General features: G+C 51.7%; 1 protein-coding gene across 1 annotated transcript in view; it reads right to left on the bottom strand.

Annotated features, from left to right (window-relative positions):
• Positions 1 to 13,020, bottom strand: part of FLI1 (Fli-1 proto-oncogene, ETS transcription factor) — a 114,961-nt gene that overhangs the window by 34,342 nt on the left and 67,599 nt on the right. The window contains exons 3-4 of the mRNA XM_060104844.1: positions 8,729 to 8,883; positions 4,337 to 4,540 (exon numbers count right to left, since the gene is read on the bottom strand). Coding sequence (XP_059960827.1) covers positions 4,337 to 4,540; positions 8,729 to 8,883 — 359 coding nt within the window. The remainder of the gene's footprint in view (positions 1 to 4,336; positions 4,541 to 8,728; positions 8,884 to 13,020) is intronic.

The following is a 13,020-nucleotide window of genomic DNA, read 5'->3' as shown; positions in this document are numbered from 1 at the left end:
CATCACCTTTGCTGGAACATCTGAGGCAGCCGGTGGGGACACCACAAAACGCAAAATGTGTTTTCCATTATGTTTAAATTAAAAATGGGAATCAAGATAGATACCTTTGCTGTGGTCTCCCTGTCACCCAATAGATTTCATTTCTCTAGCGCTGTCACTATTTCCAAAGGCATTTTCTTAGCATTTTTCACGGGTCAGACGCAGACAGACAGATCGAACACAACTTTCTGTAAAATGAACAAAGGCTCTTTCCTTCTGCCTCTGGCCACCCCACCCAGGACCTTTTGGGCTCCCAGAAACCCCAAACTCCCCCCAGCGGCCCTGGGTCTGAACTGCCGTTTGGGGACAGCTCCCACTTCCTTTGAGGTCCGTCCCAATCTTGCCTTGTGACACCCAATCTCATTTCCCGCAGCCCGAGACTGTAAATACGGCCTCTGCCTGCATGAGATACTGATGGGGCCGCCCGTCGGGTCCAGAGTATGGGGCGCTGCGCGGAAGAGAAAAGGGCAGAGTTGGCCTGCAGATAGGTTTGGCTTAATCGGTCTCATTCCAGGAGGCGAGAGGGAAGTTTTCAGAAAGCATTTATCTCTGGGTACAAATGAAAACAGAAAATGCTGTGGGGAAAGCGGCCTGGCCCTCCACACAGGAGCCCCAGGGGCGTGAGGCTAATTCCACAGCAGGGGAGGGAAAGACCAGGTGGCCCAGTGCAGCCTGGCCTCTGCCCTCAGAGCGTGAGGCTGTGGGCATAGCTGCACCCCGGGCCTTAGGAGGCCTGGGTCTCAGACACCAGGCTGCTCTCCAGGGGCTGGGCACGGCTGAACCAATTTCCGAAGCACTCCAGGCCTCATTTGCTTTGGCTTTAAAATGGGGATTTATAATTAGTTGTCCATGGTGTCCACAAGGGGGCATCCTGTCTGTCCCGTAAAGTGAATGACACCTGGGCAGATGCAGCCTGAGCCCGGGTGTCCCCAGGAGACTCCAGAATGATCCAAAGAACTGTGGGCATCTGCCCAGACCCGGCCCCCACTGTCCTCCTCCCATTTCAAGTGCGGGTGACTTTCCAGAGGAATGGTATAGGGTACAGTCACTCTGTCTGGGCCAGCTGAAAAGCCAGGGTATGGAGAACAGGAGCCTCCAGGCAGGCCAGGTAAATCCTAGCACGCCAGACATGGGGGCTCAGGACACTGTTATTTCTTCTCCACCCTGGAAAATACATTTTTAATTTGAAGTTTGGTTTTTAAAATTTGAAAGGATAGCTCCTGTCCTGACAACCCGAATAAATACTCGAGCACCTTTGGTGAAAGTGTAAATTTGGTGTCAGAGCTTCTTAATCCTACCATGTCCTTTTTTCTACTAAAGTCCAGAAAGCTCGGACGCCTCTAGAGAGGCGCAGCTGCCTTGCAGTCTTCTGACCCGGGGCTAAGTTAGACGGGCTCCAGTTCTCTTCTATCCACTCTCCTTAGCCCCACTGCACTTCCTCCCTCTGTGCTGAGGAGCTCAGCTCTTTTCCTTCCACTTCTTGCCAAAGTGGAACTGTTTGAACGCCACCCCTCCTCCACGAAAGGACAGATGACAATGCAAGAGGCATTAGCACCCTTTTCCCGGCCTCAACTCAGCTGCCCCAACCTCTCCCCAGAGCCCTGGCCTCCCTGCCTCCACACAAAACATCCGCTGGAAGTAAGTCTGGAAAAACAATACAGCTCTTGAAGGCAAGTTGGTGGGCCTTGCGGGGCTCCCAGCAGTCCTGAGAGCAGACAGCCACCACGCACGTGACCTCCTGCAGGCGTCTCAGTGGATCCCCCTCCCCACAACCAGGGGTCTCAGAGGCTGCAGCTGAAAGTGGACTCCAATTAACAAGAGGCATGAATCAAAAACTGTTTCCATGATAGCAGATCATTTTAAGTCTAGGTTCCTCAAAAGGCCTCTAGAGTAGTACAACACTATGCTGGGGCAAGTGTTTTTGAACCTTAATACAAGTATTTTAATTTTTGCTTTTGCAGGCAGACATGGTCTTGCATCGTTGCTCAGACCCCTTTATCTTTTGCTGTTGCGCTCAACATTGTATCATGTATGTGCTTTGTTCATCTCCACTCAACTCTGGAAATTTGCTCCGCTAATAAGCTCCTTTCTGGAAACTTCATATTATTATTGCTTTGGGGGCATCTTCCTTAATGTCTACAAATACTCTTAGAAAGAACGAAGAGAAGAAATCCACCCTTTTTCGTGCCCTGCTACATATACCCACAAACCCAACCCTCTGGCGTCCACTTCTTCCCAGCCTGCTTATTCCTTTGCTCTTTCTTATCTGTTCTCCTCCGATAGAAAGCCTCCTCAACAGTTACCCACGACCACCTTATGAGATTCCTTGGCCTTCCGAGCATAGGTTGCTTCAGGATCTGTGGCTTGGAGTCTTCTGTGAGAGGAAGTCCCAGCGGGGACTCCAGTTGTTTATGGACCCGCCAGAAAGCAGGGCCTGGGATCACAGGGCATGAATGGGCCCTCCCCACATCAGTCAGAACGTGCTAGAACATTCCCTCAACAAGGGCATCTGAAAACTGGGCCCTTTAAGTGCTCCAAGCTCGCTGCCCACACTGCTGACCATCTCTTCTCCCACAAAGTGATTCCCGGACCTCCCGCCTTATGACACCAGGAGGGGCAGAAAGGCAGAATTGGTCAGCGTTTTCGCTTTGCTGGTCTCTCCTTCTCATGCCCAGCTTCTGTGTGCCCACTTCCACCTCCTGCCCTGCCCAGCTAGCATTACTGCAGGACTCTGTGCAAAGATCCTTTCTAAAAAAATTCTATAAACACTTAAAGAAATACAGATTGTTAGAAAAATGCTCATTCTCCAAAGCTCAGAAAAACTGGGTGGAAAACTGCCCCCGTTTTTGAAATTGTCATTTCTTGGGCTGACCTCATGTTGCAGCAAGACTCAGACATGAGGTCATTTCTTTGGTGTTAACATACACTGCATCACCCACACAATCCCACTGCTTACCAGACGCCTCGGAGGGTGACTGGGGAGCCCAGAGGCACCAGTGGAAACTTCTGAAGGCATTTTCAAATTTTTTCATTTTTACACCCAGAGTGTGTTGCCCCTACCCCACAGAGTACACTGTTGCAGAAGGAGACAGAAGATTACAGGAACGGTGAGCTGAAGACCCACCGAACAACGGAACACAGATGAAGAACTAACTAACCCAGACCCAGGAGACCAGGGAAAGCGGCCCGTGGGCACTGTCCAAGGATCTCAGCTTTAAAGGGGCTTTAAAATCATCAACCTCCTTCTTTCCGAAGCTGAACTCCTGCAAGATTCCCAGCAGCCACGGAGAGCAAACACTGCACCCTGAGGCTGCCAGTGGATCTTTGGGCAGGACTGACTGTTAGAAAGCCCCCTTGTAGAATGAATCCACAACTGTCTTCCTGTAGCTTCAACTTCCCCATCTTAGGACCATCTTTTCTGGCCACAGAACAGTCCTTCGGTACTTGGGGTCACCGATATACCACCTGTATGTCTGGTGAAGAGTTAAGGCTGAGGTTATTAGCACGTTTATCAAAATTCTGTTCCGATGTGTATGTTTCATATCAGATGAAATTCATACCAAATTGATGGGGCTTGGCAATAGAGAAGCCTCATATTGGCTAAATCCTGTGGACAACCGTGCACTTTCTTTCATAAACTCTCCCTTTCCAAAGCTCTTTGCCTTCTGACTCTGCCAGGAGAAAGCTTGCAACAGATCCTAACCCACCTGTAGCATCTGCTACACTTCCTGTTTAGTTGGGAAGGGTGTGTAGGTAACAGCGGGTAAAGGTGGGTTAGGGGGTGCCAGAGTGACCCCAAGAATAAGAGGAACTTAACGTGTAAATATTAAAAAACGTAAATCTAGAGTTGACTGTAGAACTTTAAATCATCACTCAAGACAATACCAGCCAGGGTGTCCATCTATTTATAGCTTGGGGCAAAGTAGTTTCTGGAAAGTGGTTCTCATGGGAAGAGTGTGACTTGCCTCTGGCAGACCCCACGGGACTGCAGCTCCCTACTTTTTCTCCCTTCCTTGTTTTCCTTCCCTTCTCAAGGCAGGACTGGGTCAGTCCCCTCGCAGGGTCTCTGGGAGCCAGTGCGACCTTGGCAACTTGACACCCGGACGGGCTGCTCCTATAGCATCCGCCCAGCATAAACCGACAGCCTGGGACCCTATCTCCTTTCCCTGGGTTGGCTCCGTGGGAACCAGTCTTCATCCTGAGTGGCTGGGCAGAATTCTCTCCCAGCCCTGGGGACTTGGGCTGCAGCCTCTGGGGGTGTTTTGCTGCCCAGAAAGGGAAAGGACCAGGCACTTACTTTCCCTGAGGTAGCTGAGGTGTGACAATAGCACTTCCGTGTTGTAGAGGGAGGTGGCTCGGAGGAAATCCTCCTTGTTCAGTTTACACAGTTCCTTGCCGTCCATGTTCTGGAAGAAAGATGTGTCGATCTCCATCAAGCCGTACTCCTTTATCGCCCACTCCAGCCACTGCCTCACGTGCTCCTGCGTCCACAGCGTGGGGTCTGCAGGGGAGATGGGCTGTTAGCAAGGCTGCAGGACGCAGGGCTCCACCCCTTTTCTGTCTCTGCCTCTCTCCTCTGTCTTTTCCTCTCTCCCTCTCTCCCCGTCTCCACCTCTCTCCCCTCCCTTCCTCTTCCCCTCCTTCCCCCTCCTCAATCCCCCCTCCCCCCAGTGAGAAAGTGGTTCCCTCCCAGATGGTCCTCCCAGAATGCCCATCCGGCCCCGTCACATCTGGCGCTGCCTGAACCACTTAGCGCTCTGGGAAGATTCTTAGACGCCTCACTACGCATCCGGACAGGACATTCTCTTTAAAGCCTTTGGAGGGCGACCGAAACCTCTGCCTGAGAAATGGTGGCATCAAAATGAAAACAAGCACAGTTTCCAACACCCAGGAACCAACGTCTCCGGAAAGGGCCACCATCTGTATCTTAAGAACATCAGTGATTTCATGGAAGAACAGTGATCTCTCCGATGGCTGCAGAAAAGAAGATGTGCGTGGACGCTTGGACCGCAATTCCATGTGTGCAGTTGGAAAACCCAGTGGTGTTAGTCTTAATAACTTAACCCCAATCTGGGTTTTCTCCCTTTGGAGACAGCTGTGTTGAAACTTCTTTAAAATCATCCTGACACAGTTTTTAGGATATTTAAATCCCCAAAGATGGGAAATGGGGAATTCCCTGGTGGTCCAGTGGTTAAGAGTCCGCCTTCCAATGCAGGGGTCACGGGTTCAATCCCTGGTCGTGGAACTAAGATCCCACATGCTGCGGGGCAGCAAAGCCCTCGTGCAGCAATGAAGACCCAGCGCAGCAAAAAAAAAAAAAAAAAGATGGGAAATGATGTTGGAGGGAGAACACATTTTAGTTCTCAAGTGAACATACATAATGTAAGGACTGAGGTTGTAAGGTCTCCACTTGGGGCCCTCAGACTCCTCCCCAGCCAGGTGTGTGTATATGGGAAGCATGTGTACTTTGAGTGCTGGTGATGAGTTCTAGCAGGTTCCACGGTAGGTAGAGCCCTTATATCTTATCATGTATCACCATGTCTTTCCTTGGCCCCCAACTATTAGAGAGTCCAATATGCAGTTAAATATGCTTATCATAGAAGAAAGCTACATGGGTCTTGCCCTCACGGAAGATCATCCACACGAAACACTAGGGCAGGAAAGCACGGAATCAAGCAGCAGAGTTTTCTTGTGGCAGTTCGAGAACTCGTGGGCAGAAGGGGTCACTGTGAATTTGGAGTCATGGAAGGCTTCCTGGAGGAGGGGAGATTTGATGGTCCCCAACTTCTACTGGGCCTGTTTTATTGGACTGCTCATTTGGTAAGAATATCTGTGCTACCTCTCAACCACCTCACCTCTCATTCTAAGGGTCTGTGAAGGCTCTTGGCAAAAATGGGAGCAGGTCTGAATGATTAGGAGGGGTTGTGGGGAAAGAAACAAGGTTTATACCAACCACCCAGAGCCCGGTAACTCATAACAGTCCAGATTTTGAACGCCTCCTAAGTGCCCGCTGCTCCACGTGTGCTATTTTTCACTCATCAAGAAAAGCCTGCAGAGTGGCTTTTCTCTTCGTTTTGCAGTTGGGAAGTGGCGTCTTGAAAGCTTAAGTCCCCAGCTCAACCTTCAGTCCCAGTCTGAGCTGGAATTCCACTCAAAATCCTCCCAGGACTGCACTTAGTTGAGGGTCCCCCACCCCAAGCCTCCTCTCCTCTCCCCTCTCACCATCCTGCCTTAGCTCCCCCGGGAGGTGCTCTGACATCACCCCAAAAAGCGGAGCTACTCGGGGCTTCATTGTACAAGTCTGTATCTCTCTCTCTCTCTGTCTCTCAGATAAATTTCTTGCTTTGTCTTACTCTTTTGCTTTCCAGGAACAATCAGGCACGGACCATTGGTAAATGGAAATAATTTTGCCCCATTTCAGAATTCTAAAGAAAAGTGTCCTGGGGGAACTTGGATTACGTAGCATATTATTATTATTTTTTTCATCAGCTTGCCTCTGCCTCTCCTAATTCCTCACTTTGAGTATCCAAGGCCTCAAATACAATTTTACACTGTAGATTTTATTTAGTTTATCATTTCCTCCCTTGCTTTGGGCTCTGTCACAATATTATTTCTCTTCCTTTACAGCACACTGAATTATAAATCTTCCACTGTGGAGCATGCTAAACTCTTCCAAATATATTTCCTGGATGATTTAGTCCTAGTTTCTTCCCATCTGAACTTGGAAATGGTGATGAACTAGGGACCTCGTTTATACTTGTCTTAAAATCCCACCGTAAATTCAATTGGTTGTTCCACTGATGTTTTATTGCCTTGATTTGTGGACTTGCCCAGATGAGACTTTCTGTTATGTCCAGGAGGCTGACCAACATGTGCGAGGATAATGCTTAAAGATCCAGCCAGAGGTAAAACAATGAAGTGAATCCCTAGGTAGTGGATTCATGACACGAAGTGCTTTGAAAACCCTTTGATAGGAATTTATGCTATTTTCATTATCACTGCTGTGGTTACTTTGGCCCCCTAAGACTGCCATCTTGATACTCCTTTTGAAAGTATTTCAACACCACTTCAGAGTTGAAGGGTCAACCAAACAGTCTGGTCATTTCCCCCCCACCCCTTCCCTACCCCCGCCCAAAAGTGACTATGGAAATGAAATGGTGTCAACATTTGGTTCAGAGACAACCTCTGGCCTCCTAATTCTTCTGTCCTCAAGATTTCCTCCCCATGCTGGCCGCTGTTTAGAGGAGTAGTGTGGAGGTGGGAGGGTGGGGTTTGATTCCAAGTCAGCAAAGGCCTGGAGAGGTTCGGCTCCAACGGGGTGAGTCCAGAAGTTTCCCTCCAGGCCAGCTTAAGCTCAGCTTCATTTCTGCCTTCTTTCTATAATAAAGGAGAAGCCACCGTTTTCTTGCCTCTCACAAATGCACCTGAGCTACACATGCCTAGCTGGTGTTCCCGGGGAGGGGAGATCGGACGTTACAAGACAGAAGTAGCGTCACAGGGATGAGGCCATCTGCACAGCGCCTGGCACCGAGAGGCACTCAGTACACAGAGCTATTCTTCCCCTTCCTCTGTGAGGTCATGTGCTTGTGGAGAAAGGAAATAAACATGCTTTCTGAGCGGTTTTCAAGTCCTGCAGGGCACAGAAAAGTTCCCACTGGTCCACCCCTCTCCTGTCTCACCTGTTCCCACACCTCCCGCGCCTGCCACCTTGAGTTTGGCCCAGAATACAAGCATGTGGCTGTGTTCCTAGGAGACGGTGACACACAGCTTCCCATGGAAAAGAAATACAAAGAACCTAGGACGGAGCGGCCCGTTACAAAACCACACCTCCTAGACCGAGCCGCAGATTCCTTTGGATCACCTCAAAGAGACGTCTAATCCTTGGCTTTCAGACACAACTGCATTTACACTTTTCCAAATGGAAGGGGTTGGCCTTCTGGGTAAACTGATTTGGGTAAGTCATTCACTTTACTTCAGATTCGTACACGCTGGCTCCTTCTACATGGCATGGACTCTACACATGGTAGTTTTTCCTCCCTTTTCAACCAGGCAGCTGAGTTCACCAGCCGAGGCAGAGTGTCCAGCCAACGCACGGAAGGCTTGAACAATGATTTTATTTTCTGTAACCAAAAGCACCAATACCTAGGAAAAATCGCCTATTTTTACCTCATGACATAACTCGCTGCACACATGTTCAGGCTCTCCTTTTGTTAAATATAGTTATTTCTGTTTTGAAGCTGGAAGAGCTGCCTGTAATTTTGGAAAGGTAAGACCCTGCAGATGCCAGGAAGTGCGTGCCTGGTGGACGGGACAGAGCTCTGTAGCCACTCTTCTCCTTAAAGGCAAGGGTGGGCACATCTGGGTGTCCCCAGGATTCCTTCTGGGTTCAGAAGGCCTTGCCTCTCCTCTCTTTGCAGGCCTCGTCCTGTGGAACCAGACACCAAGGGTCGACTCTGTGATGTGACCTGTTTGAGGGCAGGGCTTCCAGAATCTGCGCTTCAGGGCTCTGGTGACATTTGGGAAACTGTCTTGGAGGGCAGCCAGGGAAGAAAGTGGGAGGTGCAGCTTTCCCAAGTACGCATTTCCATAGAGAACAGGGTACCAGGTGAAGGTGTCGGTGCCCACTGGGACGACTAGCCCAGAAGACCGAGGACGCGGGTGGCAGCCAGCGAACTGGTTCCCAAAGTACCTGCGGGGACGATGACCCTCCTCTCGTTGGTGGTCATGTTGGGGGGAGGGGGCCCGTTCTTCTCGTCCATGTAGCTGTTGTAGCTCATGGCGTTGGGCTCGCCTCCGCCCACGAGCTTGCCGCACTTGCTAACACTGCAGTCCACCGGAGACTCCCTGGAGGAACAAAAGACAAAGCCCAGAGGAACTCGTCAGCGTCACTGCCTCCGCTGCCACCGGCACATCCGTGGAGCCGCTGCCCAGCCCCATTTGGTGGGATGACGAGGACGAGGACGCTGCTGACGCTGCTTTATTTCTGTCCACGCGGCCACCAGAGTTTTCTCCAAATCCCAGCCCAATCCTCTAATTACGGTACTTAAACACTTTCTGGCAGCCCCTCGCTGCCCTCAGACTGGAGTCTGGGCCCCTGAGTTCGGCGCTGCCGCCCCCCCCCCCTCCCCCCCGCTCTGCCTGCAGCTGACACTTTTAGCCTTGTCGCCAGGCGACCGACGGTCCCGAGGCGCGTGCACTAGACCTCGCTCCCAGACAGGCCTTTCCCCGCGCCCAGAGCACCCTGTTTCTGCCATGGCTCTAGGACTTGTCACATCATGGGATGCTTAGCCTGGCAGGTGCCCTTCCCCTGGCTGGATTGGGAGGTTCCTGATGGTGCCATGACTTTTTTTTTTTAGTCTTTTTTTTATTGTGGTAAAAGTCTCATAAAACATACTATTTTACCCATATTCAACTGTACAGTTCAGTGGCACTAAGTACATTCACATGGCTGTGCAGCTCTCACCATCATCCATGTCCCGAATTCTTCGCCTTCCCAAACTGAAACCCTGCCCCCAGCAAACACTGCCTCCCCATCCCCCTGCCCCGCCCCCCATCCCCCGACCCCTGGCAGCCACCAGTGTACTTTCTGACTTTATGAATTTGACTATTCTAGGCACCCCGTATAAGTGGGTTTTAGGCAAATACACCTTTTTAAACCCTCTCTATGGTGCCTTACACAGGGGGTGAGCCATCACTGCTTTTGGAGTGAATTATTTCTGTTGCATGCATATAATTTTAACGTGTTTCACATACAATGTCCTATTTGAACTTCCCAATCACCCGCCAGGATAGGCATGGCAAGGGTTAATATCTCCTTTCTATGGTTAAGGAAACCAGAGAAGTACACGGCCAGGTTAGCCCCGATACTTTGCAGTGTGGGGGCAGAGGGTTTCAGCTCAGCGACGAGCATCTGTCTGGTGACTGAGCTGACATCTCACTTGTGGCCACCTGGTGCCCACAGCAGCCTGGCAGAACGCTCTGCCTATCCCGAGCCCAGGACCATGGAACTGCCCCCATCAGGCACGCCCAGGCGGCGCCATCCTACCCTGCCCTCGCTTCCGCTCAGCCTCTCCGGCAGCAGCAGGACTGAGGGAGATGACTAGAGGCCGAGGAAAGGCTGCAGCCCTGTCTGGAGCAGGGAGCATCAGTTCTGGCAACCTGGGAGACAGCCAGTCCTCGCAAGAGCTCCAAGCCAGGCTTTCAGACCCAGGAGTTCAGATAAGGTTCAGATTACAGCCGGCCAACTCCGGGCCGCAGAACCTCGCAGGGCTTTCCAGAGGCCTGGCCGCTGCCCTCCCTCACTCTGCTGTGGGCAGGAACAGACCATCCCGAGGCCTTAAGGACCAGGGTTGTGCCAGATCGACCCGCCCGTCCTGCAAAGGCCGAAGCCCCGCGGGCAGGAGAGCAGTCACTGAGCCAGGAGAAGGGAGTGACAGCCTGGGAGGGCGGGGACTCGGCAGGGTGGGGGAGGCCAGAGCACATTCAATAAAGAAAATTAAATGAATTTGTTTCTTAATCTGAAAGGAAAAAAGTATTGAAGATCACTTATCATAGCTGGGAGATAAATGCCCCACTGAGATATTAGAAGTCAGACGGTAATTTTTTCCTGATGTCTTACAGAGGGGAACATGGGCTGAAAATGAAAATAAGATGTATAACTTACACATGTTAGAATTTAAGGTTTTACTATTCGCCTACTGTTTTTCCAGGCAGAGAACCAAGAACCAGCCGTCAGAGCCCCAGATTGTTAAAGGTTTAATGTCCCCATAGCAGTCTGAGAGGAGGCAGTAAGTAGCACATCGGGGCTTTGCACCAGAGTTTGGCCCTTTGGCTTCTGCTGGAGAAGGACTTGGCCTGAGATGAAGCAGTCCCAGAAAGACCCTGGTGCTGCGTCCGAGCGGAGTTCTTGCGGAGCTGGCGGGGTCTCCTTCACCCTCCTCAAGGCTAACCGCAAGTGGGCGCATGCGCACACAGGCGCATACGCTACCCATGCACGCACATGCAGGCACACGCACGCATGCACGCACATGCAGGCACATGCACGCATGCACGCACATGCAGGCACATGCACACATGCATGCATGCACATACACGTACACACACCACCACGGCCTGGCAGCCTTTCCCAGCATATTTGTGCATGGTGAAACAACCCAAGTGCAGCAGAAGTTTGGAGGATTAAGTTGGCCTTTAACCAAGAGAGCAACGTTTTCATTGGCTGGGGACGCAGTGCAGAGGGTGAGGTTGCCAGAGCACACACTTCCCTTGGCGGGGGCCAGAGAACTTTCTGCGAGGGGGCGGTGTTGGGTGGGGGCGGGCATGGCGGAAGGGGATTTGCCCTCCGCGGGCTGCGCCCCACTTTGGGAACATCGGGGAGACAAGTAGTGAAAATTCTTTTCCACGTCAGCTGGGCCTCTGGGGATTTCTGTGTCCAAAACGGACCCCTTGCCATGCAGTGGTGAAAAGTCAGACGTCAGAAAGCATCACAGTGAAATGACCCCTTATGCCATAGGTGCCTGGGGCAGGGCCAGTCCCTGGGGCCAGGAGGAGAGAAAAATAAATTTGGAAAGAGGAATTGTTTGGTAAAAGCTGCCTAGTATGTCACCTGGTAAGGAGTCTGAGCACTGCGGTGAGAGCAGCACCTGCTTGGGGGGCGGGGGGGGGGGCGTGGCCAGGCCAGATCCCCGGGGAGGCCATCTGAACAGGGTCAGGCCCGGGTTCTCCTGCTAGGGTGACCACGGGGGCTGGCCAGTAATGGGAACCTTCTCGTTTCCTATCGCAAAGAAGCGGCTATATTTCAGGGTCCAACCCTTCCCCCGCCCCGTGTTCGCACCTGCTCCCCAGCGGGGCAAGGTGATCTGCTTGCCCTCTCGCCTGTCTGGCTGCTTCTCCTCCGGGAACAAGGCCCTGTCCTTGGTCCCAGACCCTAAGATCTGCAAAGGGGCGCCCTAAGGGAGAAGCCCTGGCCACCACCCTGGACTCCGCCCTTGCGCAAGCTAGCCCTCCTCCAACCTTTGGGAGAGAAGGAGGGAAAGCCATGCCCTCACCACCCACCTGCTGCGCTCCCCTCCACGCTGGGGCTCTCGGCTCTGTGACTCTGCAGGCAGCACAGGCCTCACTCGGGGCCTCCCCAGCTACTGCGAGGCGGTGGGGGGGGGTTAGTGGGGTACAGGTGAAGCACAGCATAAAGGCTGCTCTTTAATGAGGCAGCTGACGCCCGTGAAAAGGCCCGATGAAAACAAGGGGGGGCACGCATGGAGGGAGAGAGGTTTTGCCATTCAGCTTGCCCATACTGCTGCTGATTTGTATTGAGACCTGTACTTACAGCTAGCATGGGGTCAGGGCCCACAGGCAGCTGAGAGCACTGGGACAGGTGACAGGAGGGCCTGGGGCTGCCACAATAGAGCGGGGAGGAGGTGGTGGCTCTGAGAGTGTAACTCAGAGCATCTCCCGCTCAGCCGTGGCTCAGAAAGCCACACAGCGGAGGCCACAGCAAAGGTGTTGTGGACCCTCAATCTTGTGCTTTCTTTTCACCTCTGGACATAGACTCTTTACTCCTCTGGTTTTATTTGTGTGTGTTCAGGGAATATTGCTTTAAAAAGGCTACTACTGGTTTCCAGAAGTGCCTTGCAAACTGTCAAGTGATTTAAAACAAGATGAGAAATCTTGAGTATTTGGATAAAATGAGATTTCAAAGACTTTGCCCAAAGATAACCTCTTCAGACTATGCAAACATCTTCTCTACCTTCCCTTTCAACTCAGAGCCACTTAATTCAGGGTATGTCATCCAGACCCACAGATCTGCAGCCCAGGCTTACTGTCAATGGATACGCAATATCCACACAGCTAACGTGAGGTCCCAAGGGCTACTGGAGCCCTGTGGTTGCATTAGGACTATCAGGTGTGTCTTCCACATCATGTGTGTCTTCAACAACATGTGTACACTGTATGGAAATTAAGCAAATCTGTGCTGTCTTTAGG

This window comes from Mesoplodon densirostris, chromosome 7 (assembly GCF_025265405.1).
Source record: "Mesoplodon densirostris isolate mMesDen1 chromosome 7, mMesDen1 primary haplotype, whole genome shotgun sequence".
NCBI lineage: Eukaryota > Metazoa > Chordata > Mammalia > Artiodactyla > Ziphiidae > Mesoplodon > Mesoplodon densirostris.
Note: the sequence above shows the minus strand (reverse complement) of the source record. Positions and strands in the feature narration are given on the sequence as shown.